The sequence below is a fragment of the Silene latifolia genome, chromosome 10 (assembly GCF_048544455.1).
Source record: "Silene latifolia isolate original U9 population chromosome 10, ASM4854445v1, whole genome shotgun sequence".
Lineage (NCBI taxonomy): Eukaryota > Viridiplantae > Streptophyta > Magnoliopsida > Caryophyllales > Caryophyllaceae > Silene > Silene latifolia.
This window is the reverse complement of record NC_133535.1, coordinates 27871685-27896529: the sequence shown is the minus strand read 5'-3', so window position 1 is coordinate 27896529 and position 24845 is coordinate 27871685. Positions and strand designations below refer to the sequence as shown.

Below are 24845 nucleotides of genomic sequence, written 5' to 3'. Positions count from 1 at the left end.
AGAAACAGACTCAGAAGAACTCCAAAATAAAGAAAACTCACCAGATCAAACCAATACAGCCATTATGATGGCTATGCTCCCGGAAATCCAAAAACTCCATGACAGATTTGAGAATATCCCAGGAGTTCCTACCCCAATTGAAGAAGCAAATCCAGAGAGTTATGTTGATTCACCCTTTGTAGATGAAATAGCAAAAATAGACCTGCCAAAGAAATTTGTGGTTCCCTCAATGAGAATCTATGATGGGACCACAGATCCACAAAACCATGTTGCCTACTACAAGCAAAGGATGTTGGCAGCATCAATTCCCAGTGAACTACGTCAAGTCTGCATGTGTAAGGGATTTGGAACAACCCTGAACGGACCTGCCCTGCAATGATACATAAACCTGCCAAATGGAAGCATCAAGTCCTTTGCTGACCTGGTCAATTCTTTCAATCATCAGTTTGCCAGCAGCAGGGAACTAGAAAAGAGATCCAGTGACCTATACAGGATTAAACAAAAGCCTGGAGAATCAATCAGATCCTACATGACAAGATTCAACAAAGAAAAAGTTTCAATCCCCAGATGTGATGTTGGAACAGCTGTGGAAGCTTTCAGGCAAGGGTTACCCCTGGACAGTGACTTCTATGATGCCATGACCATGAAACCCTGTCATACCTTCGAAGATGTCCAAGCATTAGCCATAGGCTATATCAGGTTGGAAGAAGACAAAGGCTACAAGGCAGACAATGCTGACAGCAACTCAGGATATGACAAAGTCAACAGAAAAAGTTCTAACCATAAAGGAAGTAGTTCCAGGCCATCTCCTTACACAAGACCTGACAGATCAGAAGTCAACTACACACATGAACAACGAGGTAACTCGTATACTTATCCACCTATCCAAGAATATAACTTCTCTGTTGATATTGCAGGGCTGATCAAAAGACTTGACCACATGAGAGACACTGTCAAGTGGCCAAAGAAGTCAGACAACCCCAACCCAAGGAAGGATACCACCAAGTGGTGTAAATTTCACATGGATATAGGGCACACAACAGAAGAATGTCTGGGACTGCGCAGACAAGTGGCTTACCTGTTAAAGAAAGGATATCTGAAAGACCTGATGCCAACAAAGAGCAGGGAAGATGATGGAACAAGAAGGAACACAGAAAGGCAACAACATGATTTGCCCCCTACACCACCCATCTATGAAGTCAAATTCATCAATGGAGGATCGGAAATTTGTGACCTGACCAGCTCAGCTGCAAAGAAAATTACCAGGGAGTCAAAAATGAAATCTCCTTTTAAACCTAGCAATTTACCTCAAATTACTTTTGACGACACTGATATGCAGGGCATTCCAGACATCCACCATGACAGCCTGGTCATCACCATGCAAATAGGAACTGCACGTGACATGAGAATCCTGGTAGATGGAGGCAGTTCAGTAAACCTGATCATGCTTGACGTCCTTAAAGCAATGAAGATTGATGAAAGCCAAATCATAAAGAAGTCTAATGTCCTGGTAGGATTCAGTGGAGAAACAAGGAACACATTGGGAGAAATACACCTGCCCACATATGTAGAAGGAGTATCTTCATATGAAAGATTCGGAGTCCTGGACTGCCTGTCATCCTACAATGCCATATTAGGAAGACCATGGATCCACAACGTAAGGGCCATACCCTCCACCTATCACCAGTGCATCAAGATACCAACAGAATGAGGAGTAGCAAACATAAAAGGTGAACAAAAATCTGCCCAGGAATGCTATACTGAGTCACTAAAGCCTTCCAAGGCAGGTAAGTCTCTCGCCTAGCAATTACAGTACCTAGTCAGGACAACTCATGTGGCAGAAACCAAAATGGGAACTGATCAAGTAATCTTAGACCCTGAGTATCCTGACAGGCATGTACTGGTAGGATCTGATGTCCCTGATAACATCAGACCAGAATTAGTAAGTTTTTTTAAAAGTAAATCTTCATGTTTTGCCTGGTCACATTTTGAGATGATCGGTATAGATGCCAATATTATTACGCATAAACTAAATATAGATGAGTCTTATAAGCCTGTCCAGCAGAAAAGAAGAAAGTTTGCCGCTGAAAGAAATGCCATCATTAATGAAGAAGTGGACAAACTATTGGACATGGAAATGATAAGAGAAGTCATGTACCCTGACTGGCTAGCCAACGTAGTGGTGGTACAAAAGAAAAATGGCAAGTGGAGGGTTTGTGTAGATTACACGGACCTCAATAAAGCCTGCCCAAAAGACCCATTTCCACTCCCACACATAGACGCAATGGTGGATGCTACAGCAGGGCATGAACTCCTGACATTCATAGATGCCTCAAGTGGATTCAACCAAATTAAGATGCACCCATCGATCGGGAACATCTTGCATTTATCACAGAAAGAGGCATATACTGCTACACAGCAATGCCCTTTGGCCTGAAAAATGCAGGGGCAACATACCAACGCTTGGTCAATACAATGTTTAAAGACCAAATAGGAGACACAATGGGAGTCTATATTGATGACATGGTAGTCAAATCAAAGAAGGCTGAAGATCACGTCAGGGACTTGGAGACAGCCTTTAAGATCCTGGAAGAATTTAATATGAAGCTTAACCCATCCAAATGCCATTTTGGAGTCTCTTTAGGCAAATTCCTAGGTTACATGGTGACCAAAAGAGGAATAGAAGCTAGCCCAGAACAAATAAAAGCCATACTAGAACTGGAATCTCCCAAATCAGTCAAAGATATTCAAAAACTGACAGGACGAGTTGTAGCCCTGAATAGATTCATTTCCAGATCATCGGTAAGGTGCAAGGCATTCTATGACCTACTCAGGAAGAACAAGGCATTCAAATGGTTGCCTGAACACGAGATAGCCTTCCAGGAGCTCAAAACATACCTGACTACACCTCCACTACTTGCCAAACCAGATAGAGGAGAACCCCTGATGGTCTACCTATCTATCACAGAAACAGCAGTGAGTGGAGTCCTGACCAAATAAATTGATGGCCAACAGCATCCAGTTTACTATGTAAGTAAGAGTCTCCTAGACGCAGAAACCAGGTATGGCTTACTTGAAAAATATGTACTTGCTTCAGTAATGTCCTGCACTAAACTTCGACCTTATTTTGAGAGTCACCCAATCATTGTAAGAACCAACCTGCCTATCAAATCTGTCTCCGAGAAAGCCCGAGTTGTCGGGCAGAATGGCAAAATGGTCGTACAAATTAGCACCTATGATATAACCTTTGAACCCAGGACGGCAATTAAATCTCAGGCATTAGCAGACTTTGTGGCTGAATTCAGTCCTACCCTAGAACCAGACCTCATAAAAGAGGTCAATCACCTTGACACCCATAAGACAGACTAGGAATGGACTCTCCATGTAGATGGGGCAACAAATATGAAAGGCACTGGCCTAGGACTAGTCCTAAAATCACCACATGGAGACCTAATTGCACAGGCTATTAATTGTGAATTCAAAGCCACAAATAATGAAGCTGAATATGAAGCCCCGATTCTTTGGACTAAAGGTATGTATAGAACTCGGTGTAGCAAACCTCAAGGTAAAAACTGACTCTCTCTTAATTTCCAACCAAGTCAAAGGAGTATATGCTGCAAAAGATTCAAAGATGATACTCTATTTGGAATATGTCAAAAACCTTTGCAAAAAATTCAAAACCTTTGACATTGACCAAATACCAAGGGATCTAAATACCCAAGGCGGATGCCCTAGCCACTGGGATCAAACTTCACCCTTTGTGTTTGACAAAATACCCATCGTCCACTGTTGGAACCAACCATAGAAAGGCCGAACAAATTTGTCCTATCCAGGAAGACCCAACCTCCTGGACTAAACCCTACTATGATTGGTTCTTACAGGGAATACTCCCTACAAATAAAAACGAAGCAAGGGCCCTGAAAATCAAAGCCTCCACTTATACCATTATAAATAACACCTTGTTTAAAAAGTCTCAGGCTGGACCTTACTTACGTTGCCTGGAACCAAATGAAGCCAACCAGGTCATAGAAGACATACATGATGGATACTGCAGAAATCATAAAGGTGGAAGAAGCCTGGCAAGCAAAATTCTCGGATGTGCTATTTCGGCCAACCCCGAGAGCTGACTGCATAGCATATAGCTCAAAATGTGAAGCCTGCCAAATCCACTCCCCTTATACCCATCAACCATCAGAGCTACTACATTCCATCTCAGCTCCCTGGCCATTCATGAAATGGGGCATGGACATAGTAGGCAAGCTACCTCAGGCACCTGGACAAAAAGTCTTCATGCTAGCAATGACTGACTACTTTTCCAAATGGATAGAGGCAGACTCTTACAGGCAAGTCAAAGAAAAGGATGTCATATCATTCATCAAAAGGAATATCATATGCAGATATGGAATACCTTGAGAAATAGTCTGTGACAACGGTACACAATTTGTGGAAAAGAGAACAGCAAACTTCTGTGCACAATGGAATATCAACCTAGTTACATCTACACCAGGTTACCCAAAAGCCAACGGCCAGGCAGAATCAAGCAACAAAGTAGTAATCAGTTGCCTGAAGAAAAAGCTGAAAAGGAGAAAAGGAAGATGGGCAGAAGAGCTCCCCTTAGTCCTGTGGGCTGATAGGACCACACCCAAAACAGCCACAGGCCAGACACCATATTCCCTGGTCTATGGCTATGAAGCGGTAATACCAGCATAAATTCACGTGCCAACCACCAGAAGCAGCTTGAATACCATAGAAGAGAACAGGCCCCTACTGCAAGATAACCTGCTCTTAACAGAAGAACTAAGGGATGCAGCCAAAGTCAGGATAGCCTCCTACCAACAGGCAGTAGCCAGAAGTTACAACAAAAATGTCAACATCAGAGTGTTCAAAGAGGGAGACCTAGTCCTAAGAAAAGTCTTCCCCAACACCAGAGAAAAGAACGCAGGCAAACTAGCCCCTACATGGGAAGGCCCGTACCTAATTGATTTAATAGTAGGACAAGGAGCTTACAGGCTACAAACTTTGGAAGGAGAAATGATCCCCAGATCCTGGAACATTTCCCACCTAAAACTATTTCATATTTGAGAAGCAGGTAAAACTACCTACCCTATATACATGTCAATAGAACTTCCTGCTATGTGCTAAACTGCTTGCCTGTTGTTCTTAGCTTTATCTAAAACTTTATTCCAATCCTGAAAACTTGTTTTACACCTTCTTTTCACTTGTTATATGCTACATTTTAGGCTTAAACAAATGTTCAGGATTGAGGGCCACTCCACCCAACCTGAATAGCATTTCTAAAATGCTCTAATTTGGCACCTGCCTGCCTGCCCTAAAAACTAAACTGAGCTCAGTACATAAAAAGGCAAATACAATGGTGGAATAGACCAGAGTACTTGTCAAAATTAGCCCTCTTGACAGGCGGAGGGCCATAAGCCCTCCTGACCGGCAACCACCCTCATTTTAAAGCCCTCCTGACAGGCAAATAGAGCCACCATTCCTCATAAACACAGGAATGAGAGCCATAAGCCTCCTGACAGGCATTACTCTAACAGAAAAATGCTACATGAATGTACAGGCACAAATTTGGTTCAGCACAGCAAGAAAATCAAGAGAAGAAAGGATACATATATTAATACCTACCCAGGAATCCTTCCCAGGCAGGAAGAACAACAGTTTACCCAAAAACCAACAAAAACAAGTTCTAAACTGTTTGCTCAGGGAACATCCCCCCCCCCCCTGAATAGGCCAAAACAACACAAAATTCCACAAAAATAAATAAAAACAAACTAGCCCGCCTTGGAAGCAGTAGCAGAGCCAATTCCCTCATCAGCAGCCTCCTCTTCTTCATCTTCCTCCCCTTCAGCATCACTGTTCTTCCCTTTGGATGGTGGAGAATCCACTTCTTCGTCAGCATGTAATTTACAGATCTCAGGATAAGTGGTATTGAGATCAGCCAACTCCTGATCAGGATTCCAAAAAGGCCTGACTTCAACAGGCTCCTTCATGGCATCCACATGACCCTTACCAAAGAAATACAATGCAGCATCTTTGTACCTGGCCTGAACCTCATCCCTCTCTACAACCAACTCTTCATTCACCTTCAACTGCTCTTGCATAGCCTGCTTTTCAGCCTTTAATTCTTCCTGGGCAATATCAAATTTGGCTTGAAGAGCTTTCAAAGCATCTTGAGCAGATTTCAGCTTAGAAGACTCCACCAGCAACCGAGCCTTCCCTGCCTCATTATCCTCCTTTAAAGAATGATTCTCAGCCTTAGACACCTCCAACTCAGCCTTAAACTTCTCAGCATCTTTTTTCAAGATTTGTACCTCCCAGTCCAGGGTATTTTTTAGGCCGTGGACTGATTCAAGTTGACAGGCGCTCCTCAGCATATCATTGACATTCTAACAAAAAAGAAATGCCTATCTAAGCCACAGAAAAGAAAACACACAAAAATATCCATAATAAACAAACCAAAAACAAAGAATATATACCTCCTGAAGCATGGTAATCAGGTTAGCAGCATAGTCCCTGGAACGGTACATAGCAGCCAAAGCACGGGCAGAAGCATCCTCTGCCTGATACTTGAAGTAGGGATCATCAACCACAAAAGTCTGAGCCTGAATTTGTTCCTTGGCAAACTGGACCTCGTCCATACGAGCCCTTACCCCCCCCCCCCCCCCCTGACCTCATGAACCCCTCCTGAAGACTCATCCACTCTCTTCCTCTTCTCAGGACGATCACTCTCATCCACAACCTTCTCAGGCGATGCCAACTGAACCCCCTGCACAGGTTCCTGAATTTGAACAGCACTATCACTTCCCGTAGCCTCACTACTCTTTGACTTCTCCCCTGTAATTTGAGAGACCCCTGCTTTCACCAGAGACAGACCAAAGCTAGCAATCCTGGCAGAAGCCCTGGTAGCTGCACGACGATTTTCTAAATCAGCAATATAAGCATGTGTCCAATACAAGAAACAGAATGACAAAAGAAAGCAAAAGAACTTACTCCCTGACGAAGACGCCCCTGGAACCTTAGTGCTCTTCACTGGCTTATATGTACTCAACTTGGCCTTCTTAAAACGAGGCATGGAAGCTTGCCCCAGACAGGCAGGCCACGCCCTCTCCTTTTCAGGCAATGCCATAAACGCTGCTATCCGGTCAGCCGACCCCTCGACATCAGGATCATTCACCCAATCATTTACTACAAAAAGACATGGGCAAAGTAAGCAAACTCTCCAAAACATATTATTACCAAACCAAAAATAATGCAGGAAAGATAGTTACCTCCTTCAACAGCTGGGTAATTGAGATAGTCCAGGTCAGGGGCAATTGAATCAGCCTTGATAAACATATAGGTTTGAGCCCATCCTTTATCATCCCCTGAATCGAAATTGGTAATCAGATGAGCCATCTTCGACCTGACTCGAAGATTAAACCTTCCAGTAGAATGACTCTTCAGGTGATAGACATTCTTGAAGTCGTCCAAGGTAATAACCAACTTGTGCTTAGAACACAAGTGCTCAACAGAATGGACTATTTTCCAGACCATCGGCATGAGTTGAAATGGGGGAACCCTGATAGCCCTAATCACCTCAGTCATGAAAGGAGAAAGGGGAAGTTGACAGCCACCCCTGAACGCCCACTCAAAGATACAGAACCAGCCTGGACTACTCCAGTTAGCCCTGACTGGACCGCTTTCAGGAATCCAAACCTTAACCCCATGAGGAATAAGGCCCCTGCCCTTTATATAATGCTCAAAAGCTGGTTTCAGCCGATTAGCTTCATGAAAAGAAGCCGCCAAAGCCCTATTAGGAGTATATTCAACCCCCTTATAAGACATGGACAGAATCTCTGGGCAGCAACATCCTCCACCACATCATCCTCAGGGATGATATCAGGGACCTTCTCAACCTCGGCAGGAACCATTTCAACTTCAACAGGAACTTTTTCAACCTCAGCAGGTGCTTTGGAAGCTGCTGTCCTTCTCCTACCGCCAGCCGTATATTATTTTTCTGGAAAATGAATTTTTGCAAAGAGAGAATTTTTTAGAAAGAGAAAAAAGAAAATTAGGAGATTGGAATGTGAAGACAATCACAGCAAAGGAAGGATATTTATAGCCGCAAATCCAAAACGGCTAGAAAAGCAAGTGGTAGAGATTAATCATGACTCTCCTAGGGTTTTGTGAACCTACTCTATTAATGGCAAATAGTTGTTACTAGAAGTTGAATCAAACACTAATTCTAAATCCGATAAAAAGTCCCTGCACAAATCACTCGCCTGGCCCAAATTTTTATCTCCTTATTCCTGGCCAGACCCAATAATGGAATAAGCAGATAAGGGGCAATTGTTGGGCCCAAAATTATCCTGCCTGACCTGACATAGGCCAGGCAACAGCCAAAGACAAGTTCCAAGCAAAAGACATCTGAAACCAGGCATTTATTCAATACGGATAGGCACCAAGCAGAAGTTGATACAAGACAGGCGATAATCAACCAAAGCAACCTGGGAGGAAAATAACTCAGGCACAACAGACACAACAGGCAAAGACTAGGCAATTAACATATGTCTCTTACAAACAAGGAAGACTAATTCAAGAAGAAAAGATATGAAAGATAGTCAAAAGCAACGGTTGAAGAGATAGCAACCACCTCCGAGTAAATAGGGCACATTCCCTATTTACCAGGAAACCCTAAACGGCATAGAGGAAAAGGGAGAAATCAAGTATAAATAGAAGGGAAGACAAAATCAGAAGGATCATCGCATATACCCTCATTCTTATTTACACTTTTGTATTCTTAAGCAATATATTTCACATCACGCCCGATATGACAATACTCGTCAGCCGCTTAAAATCATAGTAACAATCACTCCGGCTTGGTGCCCGTGGTTTTTTCCCTTATTCCCGTGGTTTTTCCACGTATAAAATCTTTGTGTCTTTATTTATTAGCTGTTATTTCATTTAATAATACTAGTCAGGCGAGTTGTTTGAGTTAGATCACCCTACTTATAAATCCCTGGCAGGATATCCTAGATCAGTGAAATCCCTGCCAAAACAGTGTGTATATTAATAAACACAACAAAATAAGGTCCTATTTTTTTGGACTGAAATTGTCTGAACTGAACTGAACTGAACTTAATAGAGCTGAACTGAACTGAACTGAACTTAATGGAGCTGAGTTGAACTGAACCGAACCAAACCGAACTGAAATAATAATAATAATAATAATAATAATAATAATAATAATAATAATAATAATAATAATAATAATAATAATAATAATAATAATAATAATAATAATAATAATAATAATAATAATAATAATAATAATAATAATAATAATAATAATAATAATAATAATAATAATAATAATAATAATAATAATAATAATAATAATAATAATAATAATAATAATAATAATAATAATAATAATAATAATAATAATAATAATAATAAGGTTATAATAATAATAAGAGTAATAATATATAATAATTAAAATAATAATAATAATAATAATAATAAATATTATAATAATATTATTCATTAATAATATATAATAATTCCTTACACGTCTACCTCATTATGCAGGAAATGGGATGAGAGAGATTTTAGAGAGAGGAAAAGCTCTAAAATCTAATTAGGGATCTTAATTACTGCAATGGCAAAAAATAAGAACCCTAAATCAAACAATCCTAAATCAATTAGTAATAATAATAGATCATCAAGTACTAATAATAATATTAATAATAATACAAAAACACAAAAACACGTAGTAGATTCTTCTGTTGCGAGTACGAGTAAGGGTAAATCTAAATCACCACATGTTGCTCGAAAGATCAATCTCAGTCTCACGCCGTTAGACTTGGATGTGATCCTAGAGGACAGTGAAGAGGAGGAGGAGGAAGCGCCTGAGAATGATGCTGTACTGCAGAAGCCGCGTCTTCAATTGACATCGGCGGATGTTGAAGGTGAGATTACTTATTGGTCTTCGGCTGTATACTGCTATACTTTAGGGGCAAATCCTCCACCTAGTGTGATTTCTGGATATGTTAAGAGAATTTGGCAATCGTATGGTATTGATCGAGTCTCGTTCTTACCTAATGGTATTTTTTTGGTTCGTTTTAAAACGAAGGAGAAACAAATGGAAGTAGTTAACAATGGACACCTAATTTTTGATAACAAACCTGTCATCGTTAAGGAATGGAGCCCAGATTCTGAATTAATTAAACATGATGTGAAATTAATTCCCATCTGGATGAAGTTGTATGGTTTGGACATTAAATTTTGGGGTACTGAGTGTCTCAGGAAGATTTGTGGCTTAGTTGGCAAGATGTTGCGTTGTGATGAAGCTACCAGTCACAGAACCTTCTTGGGGTATGCCAAAATTATGGTGGAGGTCCAAATTGGACAACAGTTTCCTACTCACCTTGAGTTCCTTGAGAATTAGGGAAGACTCAGAGGGTTTCTGTTGTTTATGACTGGTTGCCTCTGTCATGTACCAAATGTAATGGAATGGGTCATATTGCTGTGAATTGTAGGAAGGTTGAGGGAGGCCAGAGGAAGGTGTGGAAACCTAAGGCTAAACCAGCTACTACAAAAGTGGTAAAACCTATTCAAAAGACTTTTCAGAAGCCAGTTTCCCCTGCTGTTACCACCCCTGTGGCTCAGCATACAACTTCAGGCCCTCAGGTGCAGCAAGCTACTCCAGGGGTTCAGACCCATGTACCTGTTACTCCTGTGGTTGCTTCTGAATCTGGAGACTGTTCTGACCAGAGTGTGAGGCCTGTTGAGGGGGGACCTTCCTTCCCTCGAAGGTTTATTAGCAAGATGCTTAAGAATGATAATGGGGAGGCCAGGATGTTCACTCCCAGGGGGCTTACTTTTATGGATGCTCTGACCTTATCTCTTCAAAAAGCACGAACTGAGGGTAAGAAATTGTTAACTCCTGGCCCAGCTTCTGATCATGGGTAGTTTGGGTTTTTGGAATGTAAGGGGTCTGAATAATCCAACTAAGCAACTAGAAATAAGGTGGTTCTTACACCAGAATAAGCTTGGGTTATTTGGTTTACTAGAGACTAAAATAAAAGGTAGTAATTGGCTTAAGGTAAGGAATAATATTTGTGAGGATTGGTCAATCTGCACAAATAATAGTACTCATAAAGGGGGAGAAGAGTGTGGTTGTTATGGGATCCTACTCTTTATCAGGTGGATATTTTGAATGTCACTGCTCAATGTATTCATTCCAAAGTGGTTGATAAATCTAGGAAGGTTGTTTTCTGGTACACTCTGGTTTATGGGTTCAATAAAAGTCAGGAGAGGGAACCTCTTTGGAAAGCTCTGAAAGGTTTTTCTGCTTTGATTTCTGGGCCTTGGCTGGTGTGTGGTGATTTTAACAGTGTCACTGAAACTAAGGATAGAATTGGAGGCTCTGAAGTGGTTTGGCCTGAGATGGCTCCTATGAGAAGCATGATGTCTGATTGCCAGTTATATGACATGAAGGCCTCTGGCTCTTATTATACCTGGAATAACAAGCATGAGAATGAGTCTAAGGTTTACAGCAGGATTGATAGAGTGTTGATGAATGATCAGTGGTTGAGCACATTCCCTGAGGCTGTTGCTACTTTCCTACCAGAGGGCTTATATGATCATTGCCCTTGCTTGATCAGGACTGATGCAATGTATGTTAATAGGAAGGCTTCATTCAAATACTACAATATGTGGGCTTTGTCTGATGATTTTGCCTCTACTGTGGAGAGTAGCTGGCACACTGAAGTTGAGGGTACACCTATGTTTAGGGTGGTACAGAAACTGAAGAAGTTAAACCCAGTATTACAGCAATTAAATAGAGAACAGTTTAGTGATATTGAGAACCTTACTCATGTCACTGAGTTGGCTCTCAAACATTTCCAGCAGCAGCTTAGCCTGGATCCGTTGAATGAGTTGTTGTGTCATGCTGAAAAAGCGTGTGCTACTGAGTTGAAGGTTTTGATTAAGGCAAGGAACAGTTACCTAGCTCAGAAGTCCAAAGAGAATTGGGTAAAGGAAGGTGATGCTAATACTTCTGTTCCGGGTGTAATTCCAGAGCAGTTACTTGTTACCACCCGTGCTTGTAGAATGACCTCTTTGATTGAATCTTCCTTTCGGTCTCCTGAAACAATGAACAAGCTGAGGGCTCGGCTTTGTACCGAGCGAACTCACTCCGACGCTCAAGTCAGTAAACTTAAAGGGATTAAGCTATGTGTTACTTGGCGAAGTATGTATTGTAGAGAGATAAGAAAGATATTACCAGATGAATAGTGATTCTTAGGTTAAAATGTGGATCCTTTCCTCAATGAGGGTTGAGGAGTATTTATAGACTTTCACCTTTTGTCACGTAGTGGCCAAGTGGCCAAGTGGCTAGCAGGTGGAAAGACTGATCTACCCTCGGCCGAGGGACACATGGCAAGCCGGCGGGCTCTGTTGGCTCGCCGCCGAGGGGTCTTGGATATGAGTTCGCGGATATGTGCCCCGGCTGGCTAGTTGTCCTAGCCGAGGTACAAGAGACAGGCCGACAGGCTGCGTCGGTTAGGCTGTCTAAGTCGTTGACTTGCTGTGGATATCTTTGACCTTGCTCAGTATGTTGACTCGGTCAGCGGGTGCAGAATATGCCCCATCAATTTGCCCCCAGCGTAGTCTATGCCGTGGTATGGACCTTCGATGAGTGTTGAGCGTATTCTGTGCAAGCTTGAAAAATATTCTGCCCCGGCTTCAGCTACCTCGGCTTGGTTCTGCTTAGGCCATACCGTATCATATCCCCTCTCCACATGGATGTGTAATGGACATCAGATGTGAAAAAGAAAGTGGCGCTGGCCGAGACCGAGGTTGTGAGTGCCGTGTGCTTTTGATTTCCCCCAGTCGGTGCTGCCAAGCTTGGTTGAATCAGCGGGCTGTTTGGAAAGTAGATACCAAGGGGTGTGTTGAATAAGATATGTCGATTGGCATTCTGTCAAGGAGCGTGTTGAAGAAGTTTTGTAACTGTTTGTCGATTGACCTTCCATGGCTGCATGCTTGACATGTGTCCCGTTGCTGATTGGTTGACGCTTCATGGGCTTTGCCCTGATTGGTCGGATTGAGTGGGCTTTGCCCTATAAATAGGAGAGTTAGCCCTTGAATTTGGCCTTCCAAATTCATTTTCTCAAAAAAATTTCTTCTTTCTAGCCCTCTTTGACGAAAACTTCTCTCTAGTTATCGAATTACTTTGGCGCAAAGACTTTTCTTCAAGGTAAACAAACAAATTTTTCAACTTTTACCTTTTAAGTTTTTGTTGTGAACATATCTTCTGCTGATGCCGGTCCTAGTAACCGTGCGCCGGGGGGTTCCCCGTCGCGTCTTGATGAGGAGGAGAAACTAGACGCCATCCCGATAAGGTCTGGGGGCCCTAGGTCTCCTTCTCCCGAAGTTGATCCAAAAGCTTTGGAGGATTGGGAGGATGATGATGATGTTGATGTTGACGGCGATGATGTTGGAAGGACTCGTCCTAATGAGGGGAGGCAGTACATCATGGATCACGGCGACGCCTGTAAGGTCTGCCCTGACCGTGCTTGGACCCATAAGTTCGCCAGTTGTTCCGGCGAAACACTTTTCGAGGGCCATTTCTACTTCGGCAGGGGATACAAAATTGTTATCCCTGAAGAGGGTCAGGCCATCTGTTGCCCTCCCCCGGGTTGCACCGGCATATACATCCGGCACCTGGAGTACGGGCTCCGGTTTCCGCTGAATGAATACGTTATAGCCATCATTAGAGCTATGAATGTTACCGTGGCCCAACTGCACCCGTTGGCCATTAGGACTATAGTCGGCTTTGTGTGGCTCTGCCTCTTCAAGGGGGAGGTCCCGACGGTTAATTTATTCCGTCGGCTTCATCACCTTCGGCCGTCATTTCCTTGTCGCGTTGGGTGGTATAGCGTGCAGACGGAGCCGGGTTACGTCTCCGTTGATAAGCTTTCCTCCTGCAAGGACTGGAAAGATCGGTGGGTGTACGTTGAGGTTCCGGAGGATTATCCGCTTCCCCGGTCCTTCCAGCACCAAGTTAATTTGCGGTGCGAGAGTAAGGCAGAGCATGACAAATGGGTCACCCGGAGTAAGCTTAAGATGGATGCCAGCAAGGTCCCTCTTAATGCGGATGAGAAGCTGGCGATGAGGCTTTTTGAGGCGGAGAAGAATGGGGTGCCGAAGAGATGGATTCCCGACGCGAGATCATTCTTCAGGATGAGCTCTGCCATGTCGGCCTCATACCGGCCCTAGCACAGGGTGAGTGGGGTCGGTGTGAGGCCCATCTCTGCTCTCAATGTTTCTGCTTTTTGAATTTTGATTATTTCTTTCACTTAACTCTTGCTTCGTTTCCTTTGCAGACCATTTTGGCCCGGATCTGTCTGAAGATATCCTCCGGAGAATAGGGCTTGCCAAGGACAAGACATTTGTTGATATGCATCCCAAGGCCCTGGCTCGTGATCGCAGAACGTCACCGAATGATCTCATGGATCAGCAGCTGAAGGGCTTAAACGTGGAGGCGACCCAGGCAAAGGTTGCTGGTAACATGCCGCGGCGATGACGGCGTCAACATCAGTTCCACCTCCACTCCCTTCAGTCGAAAAGGAGACGGTGGAGGTCGTTGATATCACCGCCGAGGACGTGGTCACTTTGGTAGTGGAAACCCCTCTCTTCCGTAAGAGGAAAGAGCCCACCGCTGCCGCTGATGCTTCTGCTTCTGTTGCTGCTACTGCTTCTACTGCTGCCGGCAAGGAAATGCGAGCTCCGACCAAGAAGGCCAAGCATGGTACAGATCTATCCTGTGGCTCAGATTTAGCCGGTTCATTAGGCGTTCCTGATGACAGGCTCTCTGGTATGTCCATGTATGTTGACACGGATGCTTTAATTGAATTTTTTATAGATCAACCGCCGTCGTCTACCGGGCACGCTGTTGAACGGCGTGCGAGAAGAAAAGCTGCGCAGGCAAGTGGTCAAGATGCCACCGTTGTCACCTCCTTCCCGAAGCCTACCCCCCTCCAGATTAAGTCGGAGGGCCTAAGTTTGGCCAGGTTGCTGTCGAAGTGGGCTGATACGGCCGGTGCTCTTATTGTGGAGCAAGAGAAGGCCATTGCTGAAGCTGCCCCACAGCTCGAGCGGCTCAGGCTTGAACTCGACGCTGCGAACAAGGAAGCTGAGAGGGCCAAGGCTGAGGCCGAAGAGGCAGTCCGTGCTGAGAGAAAATTTAGGGAGGCCCTGAAAAGGAAGTCCTCGCTGAGAGAGCCAAGGCCGAGGCTGCGGCGGCTGAAGCTGCTAAGCTGCTGGAGGGGCGTGACCACCTTCAGAAAGTCGCCGACTTTCATGCTAAGCAGAGGGACGAATGGAGGGGCATGTTTCAGTCCCAGGGGAAGGTGGTTCGGAATAATGATGTTATCATCGCCCAAAGGGAGGAGGATATTGAGACGCTCCAAACCGTTATCCTCCCTAACATGTGCGCCCAATACCGGGACCTGGCCGAAGAAGCTGCCAGGGAAGTGATTGGGGAGCTCTTTCCTCTTGATGGCTCCTTTCCGTGGCCAAAATTTGACGAGATGCTTGATGACAAGCTTGAAGCTAAGGAGAATGCCGCGGAGGAGAAGGCCAAGGAGGAGGCAAGGGTGAAGAAGGAGGAAGAGGTGGCCGCGGAGAAGGCGGCCCGTGCTGAAATTGCGAAGGCGGCCAAGGAGGAGGCTGAGAGACTGAGGGCAGCTGAGGCTGCTGAGGCTGAAGCTTCCAAGACGGCTTCTGGGTCGCCTACCAAGGATGATGCTGCTAACGTCGCTGATGGCGAGCAACAGCAGCAACAGGCATAGGGAGACGGGCGGTTGTCACCAGGTTCCCCCGGCATCTCGGATAGCTTCAGCTGTTCGGGGGCCAATTATTAAGCCTTTCCTCCCTGCCATCTTTTGGCGCTTCAAATGCTATGTCTGTAACCTTTTGCTTTTCTTTTCCTTGTTTTTAATAAAACTTTGGTAGGTTGTGTTTTGGCTTATCCCTATGGGGACGGCCGTCGTACGTATTCTCCTCACTTGTAATCATTTTTAATAAAACTTGTTATCTTTTTGGGCCCTCGGCTTTGGCCGGGGCTTTGATCACAATCCTTCACTTGTCTTCTTGCGTTATTAATTGAGTGCTTTTTCGTTTTTACCCTCGGCCTGGCCGAGGCAGTTAGAATGCATAACTCAACTGTGTTTAACGTCTTTTTAAACATGTTGGCATGTTGGTCGCTTCCTCTTTCACTCTCGGTCTAGCCGAGGCGTCGAAATTGCGCTTCCCAACCGCCGCTGTGAACATGTTAGCGTATCGACCGTTGTGTCCTCTGCCAGGCCTTCGGTTGGCCGAGGCGGCTAGAGGTTACGGCGCGACAGCGTTCGTATCTGTAGACATATTGATCGCTTCCTCTGCCAGGCCTTCGGTTGGCCGAGGCGGCTAGATTTGCGTCTCAACTGTACTTATACGTTCCTATGGCATGTTGGTCACTTTCGCGAGTACCAACTGCGCTGGTAGTGACTGCCGTGGCGTCTACTTCCTGGGGTGACTGCCCGGCTTGGGCTGTGGCGTCTACCTCGATATGACTACGGAGGGGATAAACACTTTGATGGAAAAATTGGGTGATTCTTCATTAGATATAAACATGCGTTGGGGTGCCAACAATTGTTTTGGACACCTCCGCCGCTACACAAAGTATTTCCTGAGATTGTCAGTGTTCCAATGGCTCATCAAAGGCACACCCTCCATGTCGGTCAGCCGGTATGTACCCGGCCTCATTTCTTCAACCACTTTGTAGGGACCCTCCCAGTTAGCCGTCAATTTACCATGAATGTTTCCTTTGTTGGTGGCGGCCGACTTTCTTAGGACTAGATCTCCTACTTTTAAGTCCCTTTTGGGGACTCTTCGGTTGTAGGCTCTTCTCATTCGGTTTTGATATACTGCTAAGTTGAGGCGTGCTGTATCTCGGCTTTCTTCGACCAGGTCTAGGGAGGTTCTTAAACCTTCCTCATTTTCAACCGGGTTAAAGGTGGCTGTTCTGAATGTCGGCACCGTTGCTTCAATTGGCAACACTGCCTCGGACCCGTAGACTAAGTGGAATGGACTGTACCCCGTTACTTCTTTCTCCGTGGTTCGCAGGGACCACAGGACGCCGGGTAGTTCATCGGCCCATCTTCCCTTTAGGTCTTCAACTGTCTTCTTCAAACCGTTGAGGATTGTTTTATTGGCTGCCTGCCTGTCCGTTGCTCTGTGGGTGGCAGACGGAGGAGTATGCAAATTTGATACCAAGCTCTTCCAACCAGTTCATTATTGTGTCACTCCAAAACTCTCGGCCGTGGTCAAATACCATGACTTGGGGTAACCCAAAACGAGTTATGACATTTTCCCAGATTACCTTTCTTACGGTTGCTGTCGTCTTCGCTGGTACTGCTACAGCTTCAACCCATTTGGTGAAGTAGTCAACGGCGACAATCAAGTACTTTCTTACTCCGGATGCCGTTGGAAATGGCCCTAGTAGATCCATCCCCCACTGTGCAAAAGAAAGGGGACTGAGTACCGGCTGCAGGTCTCGGGAAGGTGCATGTATCACCGGAGCATGCATTTGACAGATGTTGCACTTTTTGGTTTTGGCCCTGGAATCCGCAAGCATGGTGGGCCAGAAGTAGCCGGCTCGGAGAGCTTTGTGGGCTAGTGTTCTTGCCCCCATGTGATGGCCGCAGATGCCTTCGTGAATTTCAAGACAAGTATTAGCTCCGCGTCGGCCGGGCCGACACATTTCAAGAGTGGCCTTATCACGGACCTCTGTACAATTCCCCTTCAAACACCAAGTACCTTCTTTGCGATCCTCTTTATCTTCTGCGAGAGACTGCGGTCCTCCGGTAATTCATTTGTCAATTTGTATTTCATTATCGGAGTCATCCACGTCGTCTCGGTCTCTATGTTACCCACCATGCCGACGGCCTCAGTAATGCTCTTGGCATTCCTGATGTCCACCAAAGACGGTTGGTGACATTCTTGATGGTCGGCGGCAAGTTTTGAGAGAGCGTCGGCTCGGTTGTTCTCGGACACTGGGAATGCATTGTATCGAAAAGATTTCAACTTTGAAGTGTCAGCTTTTACCCTTTCCAGGTATCTTACCATCCCGTCGTCTCGAGTCTCGTACTCTCCTCTGATTTGATTAGCCACTAAAAGTGAATCTGTTTTCAAAATGATGTGCTCCGCCCCGGCAGCCCTAGCTAGCTCGACTCCGGTTATCACCGCCTCGTATTGAGATTCGTTGTTCGAGGCCGAGAAGGTAAATTTCAAGGCATACTCAAACTCGTCCCCGTTTGGGCTGATGATAAGGATGTCGGCTCCTGAGCTGTTCGCCGTGGAGGACCTGTCGGTGTATACTTCCCATACCCCAGGGTGTGATTCTTCTTGGTAAGTGCACTCGGCAAGGAAGTCTGCAAGTGCCTGCCCCTTTATCGAGGGCCTCGGCTTGTATTGAATGCCGAAGCCGGATAGCTCTACTGCCCATTTGATGAGCCTGCCGGATTGCTCAAATTTTTCCAATGCTTTCTCCAATGGTTGGTCGGTTAAGACCGTCACGGGATGTGCGTCGAAGTAGGGTTTCAGTTTCCTTGCGGCGACGACGACAAAGAAAGGCGCTTTTTCAATCGCGGGTAATTTCTCTCGGCGGGCAACAACGTATGGTGACAAAGTAGATTGGGTGTTCTTGTTTGTCTTCTTCCACGATGATCACGACGACGACCGTGGCCGAGGTAATCGCTATGTACGGATATAGCGTCTCCCAAAGATCGGCTGGACGGGGTTGGGAGAGTCGAAGATGAGCTTTCGGTTGCTTGAAAGTTGTGCTCGCTCCTCCCCCAGTGAAGTCCTTATTCCCCTTCAACACTTTGAAGAATGGGGTGCTCTTGTCGGTTGACCGAGAGATGAAACGGGCTAGAGCCGCCATCCTCCCGGTCAACATCATAACCTCTTTTCGATTCCTCGGCTCCGGCAGGTCCAGGATTGCTTGGACTTTGTGCGGATTGGCATCAATTCCCGGCGCCGACAAGTACGCCGAGGAACTTACCCTGCCGGACACCGAAGTTGCATTTCATTGGGTTGAGCTTCATCTTGTATTTCCTTAGTGAACAAAATGTCTCGTGTAAATCGGCTAAGTGCTCATTTGTCGGACTTGCTTTTTACAATAGCATCGTCGACGTAAGCCTCAATGTTTCGCCCTTTTTGATTTTGGAACACTTTGTCCACCAGTCTTGTGTAAGTTGCGCCGGCGTTCTTCAAACCAAACGGCATCATTTTATACATGTATGTGCCGTTAGCAGTGATGAATGCCCATTTAGGCATGTCTTCCTCGGCCATGAATACCTGATGATACCCTGAGAAGGCGTCCAGCAGGCTCAGCATAGTGTAGCCTGCCGTCGCGTCGATTAAACTATCTATTCGAGGTAAGGGATAGCAATCTTTGGGGCACGCTTTATTAAGATTGGTAAAATCTACACACATCCTCCACGCCCCCGATGATTTCCTCACCATTACAACATTAGCTAACCACTCAGGATAAGTACAAGGCATGATAATGCCCGCCGCTAGTAATTTATCTACCTCGGCTTTGATGGCCTCATCCTTCTCGGCTAAGGAGTTCCTCATCCTTTGCTTGACAGGGCGAGCGGTGGGGAGTACGTTCAGCTTGTGAACAATTACCTCCCGGCTCACGCCTGGCATCTCGGCCGCTGAGTAGGCGAAGACGTCTTTGTTCCTCTTCAGCAGGTCTAAGAGAGCGGCCCTGAATTTTGGCTCCAGGTTGACACCGATAGTTACGGTGCGCCCTGGGTCAATTTCCACCTCTTCAGTCTCGACTCCGTCGACCATGCCGACAGTTGCATCCATGTGGTCGCCCTCCTGTTGTAAGGATGGGCTCTTCCCCTTCTCGGACTTCTTTGCCACTTTGAGGGATGGCATGTTGCACCCTCTGGCAGATATCTGGACGTTGACCACCTCGTCCTTCTCGTCCTTTGAGACGAGCTTATGCGCTTCCCCCCGGTCCGAGACATACATCAGTGTCAGGGCCCGGATGGACATTACTGCATCGGCCTCGCTCAGAGTGACTCGGCCTATGAGAACGTTGTAGGCGGACGAGCCGTCAATGACCACGAATTCAGCTAGGACATTCTTAGCCGCATTCCCCTCGCCGAATGTCACTGGCAGTCTGATTGACCCCAGGGGTACCAGGCCGGCCCCGGAAAAGCTGTACAACGGATTGGTGCAGGGGCTCAAGTCCTCAACCTTTCAACCGAGGTTGAGAAAGCACTCTCTGAACATGATGTTCGTGTAGGCGCCTGTGTCAATCAGGCACCTCTTGACCAGGTGGTTGGCTATGTCCAAGTGGACTACAAGTGGGTCGCTGTGAGGGGCGATGACTCCCTCGTAGTCCTTCTTTCCAATTGTCATGTCGGGGATGTTGGAAGCGGGGATCGCTGTTTTGGGCACAAAGTTGATGGCCCGATACTGGCTCGTTCAGTGCCGTTTGTGCCCATGAGCGGACCCACCGTTCTCGTTGCCCCCGATGACAACATGGATCACTCCTATCCGTTCAAAGACGAATTTCTTGTTTGAGCGCCGGCATCGTCTTTTGGCCTTTGGCAACATATTTGCCGAGGCTCCCCTTCCGGATCAGCTCTTCAATGGCATTCTTCGATGCCGGCGAGTTGTCGATTAGGTGGCCGGTGTGGCCGTGGTACTCGCGATCGGCTCGTGTCACCGTCCCCCTCGGCCGGGAGGCCTTTCCCACTCGACCCTCGTTCTTGCTCGGGCGAAGACCTCGGCGGCGAGATACAACCGGGGGTGTGATCATTGTACCGCTTTTGGTAGTACGGTCCCGAACTCCCCGTCCGTCCGGGTTACGCTTCTGGCGGACTGTCGTTTGACCGTGACCTATTATTGTCACGGCGTCTTTCATCGGGTTGTCCTCCGGCGCTCTTACTCTCTGAGTGCCCGGCCTCGCTGGGGCCTACCCAGGTTTTGTGGTATTCCTCCACCTTTATGGCTTGGTCGGCCATCTTCCTGGCGGAGTCTAGGTTTAGGCCGCCGCACTTGATGAGCTCATTTTTTAAGTCTCCTCTCGGGAGGCCTTTCATCAGCGCGAAGGCCGCCAGTTCGCTGTTCAGCTCACGAATCTGCTGAACCTTGGCGTCGAACCTCTTCACATAACTCCGGAGAGACTCGCCTCCCTCGTCGATAGTCGGGAGGTCCGATGTCTCGACGGCCCTCCTTTATTGCAAGAATACTGGGCTAAAAAGGTGTCCCTTAGGTCGGCATAACAGTATACCGACCCATCGGGTAGCCCCTTGTACCAACTTTGTGCCATCCCATGCAGTGTCGTTGGGAAGACTCAGCACCAAACCTCATCAGGTTGCTCCCAAACCGACATGTAAGACTCGAAAGCCTCGGCGTGGTCGGTTGGGTCGCCTTCTCCTTTGTATGATATGGGTGGCAACTTTAGCTTAGTCGGCACCGGGGTCTCTAAGACATAGGGGTTGAGGGGCTGTCTGACCACATGTCGAACGACACGCGGCGATCGGCTTCTCGCACCCCTAGTTCGGCTCCTCTCCCCGTGGCGGGAAGGGCTTCTTCTCCGACTCTGGTGAGTCAGGCTTCTTCTCCGACTCTGGTGAGTCGGACTTCTTTCACTCCTCTGGGGCATGCCTCGTCGGTGCTGCGGCGACGCCGTCCTTCCGCGAGTGCGGGAAGGACTCAGGTCTACCACTAGCACTCTGGGCTCCCCCGGCGTCTTGACAGGGCCAACTTCTTCCAGTGCTCCGTTCAAGTCTCTCGGAGTCACATTCTGGGCCCTGGTCTTCTGGACGGGTGCCACCGCTCTTGTCGGAGTGACAGTGTGAGCCGGCGTGCTACCTATTAGGTCCAGGAGTAGCTTCAGTTTAGCTGCATCAACCACATGTCCCATGATGGTGACTTGGTCGGCGGGCAGCGGCGTGTCTGGTATTATTGGCATCCCGTACTCCGGTTGAATTACTCGGCCGGTGGAGGGCTGCGCAACCCCAGAATTGTGGACGGTATCATCTTGGCAGAACTCGGTTTCGTCGGTCACGAATACTTCTTGTTGTTTCGACATCTTCTTAGCTTTTTGGGTGGGTTTTTGTTTTGTGTTTTTTTTTTTTTTTTTTTTTTTTGTTTGGGAATGAATGTGACTAGCTTCTAGTATCTTTCCCCACAGACGGCGCCAATTGTTCCGGGTGTAATTCCAGAGCAGTTACTTGTTACCACCCGTGCTTGTAGAATGACGTCTTTGATTGAATCTTCCTTTCGGTCTCCTGAAACAATGAACAAACTGAGGGCTCGGCTTTGTACCGAGCGAACTCACTCCGACGCTCAAGTCAGTAAACTTAAAGGGATTAAGCTATGTGTTACTTGGCGAAGTATGTATTGTAGAGAGATAAGGAAGATATTACCAGATGAATAGTGATTCTTAGGTTAAAATGTGGATCCTTTCCTCAATGAGGGTTGAGGAGTATTTATAGACTTTCACCTTTTGTCACGTAGTGGCCAAGTGGCCAAGTGGCTAGCAGGTTGAAAGACTGATCTACCCTCGGCCAGGGACACATGGCAGGCCGGCGGGCCCTGTTGGCTCGCCGCCGAGGGGTCTTGGATATGAGTTCGCGGATATGTGCCCCGGCTGGCTAGTTGTCCTAGCCGAGGTACAAGAGACAGGCCGACAGGCTGCGTCGGTTAGGCTGTCTAAGTCGTTGACTTGTTGTGGATATCTTTGACCTTGCTCAGTATGTTGACTCGGTCAGCGGGTGCAGAATATGCCCCATCAACTTCCTTTCTCCATTCCAGTATAAAGAAGAGAAGAATGAGAAATTGGGTTTTTAATGTTAAGGACATGGATGGGAAGTTATGCTCCACTCCTGAGGATATTAGGTCTGCCTTTGAGAATTACTATCTGAAGTTGTTGGGCACTTCTACTACTGTGCAACATGTGTCAAAGAAAGTGGTGAAGACTGGTAAGCTTTCGATCGTTGTACATCGGATATCCTCCTTAAACTCGTGGATCGATGAAGAGGTTAAGGAAGCAATGTTCTCTATCCCTGGTGGAAAAGCACCAGGCCCTGATGGATTTAACAGTCAGTTCTTTAAGGATTCTTGGAGTATTGTGGGGAAGGAGGTGTACCATGCTATTAGGAATGTTTTTAGGACTGGGAAAGTTCTAAAAGAGCTCAATACTATTGTGCTCACCCTTGTGCCCAAAACTGATATCCCTGATAGTGTGTTACAGTTCAGGCCTATTGCCTGCTGTAATACAGTATACAAATGTCTCACTAAAGTGCTGTGTAATAGACTTAGCTCTATTTTACCTGATATCATCAGTCCTTCACAGGGGGCTTTTATTCAAAATAGAGATATTGTGGGTAATATTCTTATCTGCCAGGACCTCATTAAGCTTTACAAGAGGAAGGTCTGCTCACCAAGGATTATGATGAAAGTTGACTTGCAGAAAGCTTATGACTCTATTGAATGGAGCTTTCTCAAGGATATGTTGTGTGCCTTGAATTTCCCTCCTCTTAGCATTGAGCTTATCATGAGTTGTGTGTCTTCAACCTCCTTCTCATTAGCTCTCAATGGTGAAGTCTTTGGGTTTTTTAAGGGTCAAAGGGGCTTAAGACAGGGGGATCCCCTCTCCCCCCTGCTTTTTACAATCTGCCTAGAGTACCTCAGTAGGCTCTTAGGGGTCCTTGATAGGTATAAAGGTTTCAAGTATCATCCACTCTGCTCAAAAATGAAGTTGACACATTTGTGTTTTGCTGATGATCTGCTCATGTTTAGCAGAGGTGACCTTCAATCTGTTACTCTTATGTTGAGGGCATTTGAGACCTTCTCTATTTCTTCTGGACTGAAGATGAACAATGGTAAGTCAAACTTCTATACTAATGGGATTAGTGAAGCTATTGTGAGTAGTATTGAATCTGCTTCTGGTATGAAAAGAGGAGGGATTCCTTTTAGGTATTTAGGGGTTAAAATTGCCCCCAAAAGGCTGGGGATCCTGGACTGTCAGAGCCTGGTGGACAAGGTTACAGCTAGGATCACTAGCTTGGGTACAAAGCACCTCTCTTATGCTGGAAGAATCACTTTGATTAAATCTGTCCTTAGTAACCTGCACAATTACTGGGCACGGATCTTCATTCTCCCTAAAGCAGTGCTCAATCAAATTGATGCTATTTGTCGAGCATTTCTTTGGCATGGTCAGGAAAACAAAGAGACTCCTGCACTTGTGTCTTGGAAGCAGATTTGTAAACCCAGGAGGAAAGGTGGGTTGGGTCTTAAGAATTTGCACTTATGGAATGTTGCCCTGATGGGTAAATACGTGTGGTGGATTGAGAAGAAGACTGACCATCTATGGGTTAAATGGGTGCACTCCATTTATATTAAACATTCAGCTTGGATTGATTATGAACCTTCTATCTCTACAAGTTGGTCTTGGCGCAGGATTTGTGCTGTTAAAAATCAACTCAAGCCCTGGATGTTTGAGGAGCAATGGAGACAGTCTAACTGTGATTATACTGTCAAGGTGGGTTATAATTGGCTTGTTGATGATGGAGCTGATGTCCGGTGGCATCACTGGACTAGGAACGGGCTGATTTTACCTAAACATGCTTTCTTTATCTGGCTGGTAGCTCATAAGAGAATACTCACTCAGGATAGGTTAATGAAGAGCTGATTGCTGCAAGAAATAGGTGCTTGCTATCTGATACAGATGAAGAAAATATTGAACACTTATTCTTTCAGTGCTC

General features: G+C 46.0%; 1 protein-coding gene across 1 annotated transcript; it reads left to right on the top strand.

Moving 5' to 3' along the window:
- The first annotated feature begins 10509 nt into the window (after positions 1 to 10509).
- Positions 10510 to 14587, top strand: LOC141607350 (uncharacterized). Its single transcript, XM_074426699.1, has 4 exons — positions 10510 to 10924; positions 11070 to 11101; positions 11203 to 12043; positions 14433 to 14587. The coding sequence occupies exons 1-4, from the start codon at positions 10510 to 10512 to the stop codon at positions 14585 to 14587; spliced, it is 1443 nt and encodes a 480-aa protein (XP_074282800.1).
- Positions 14588 to 24845: the final 10258 nt, after the last annotated feature.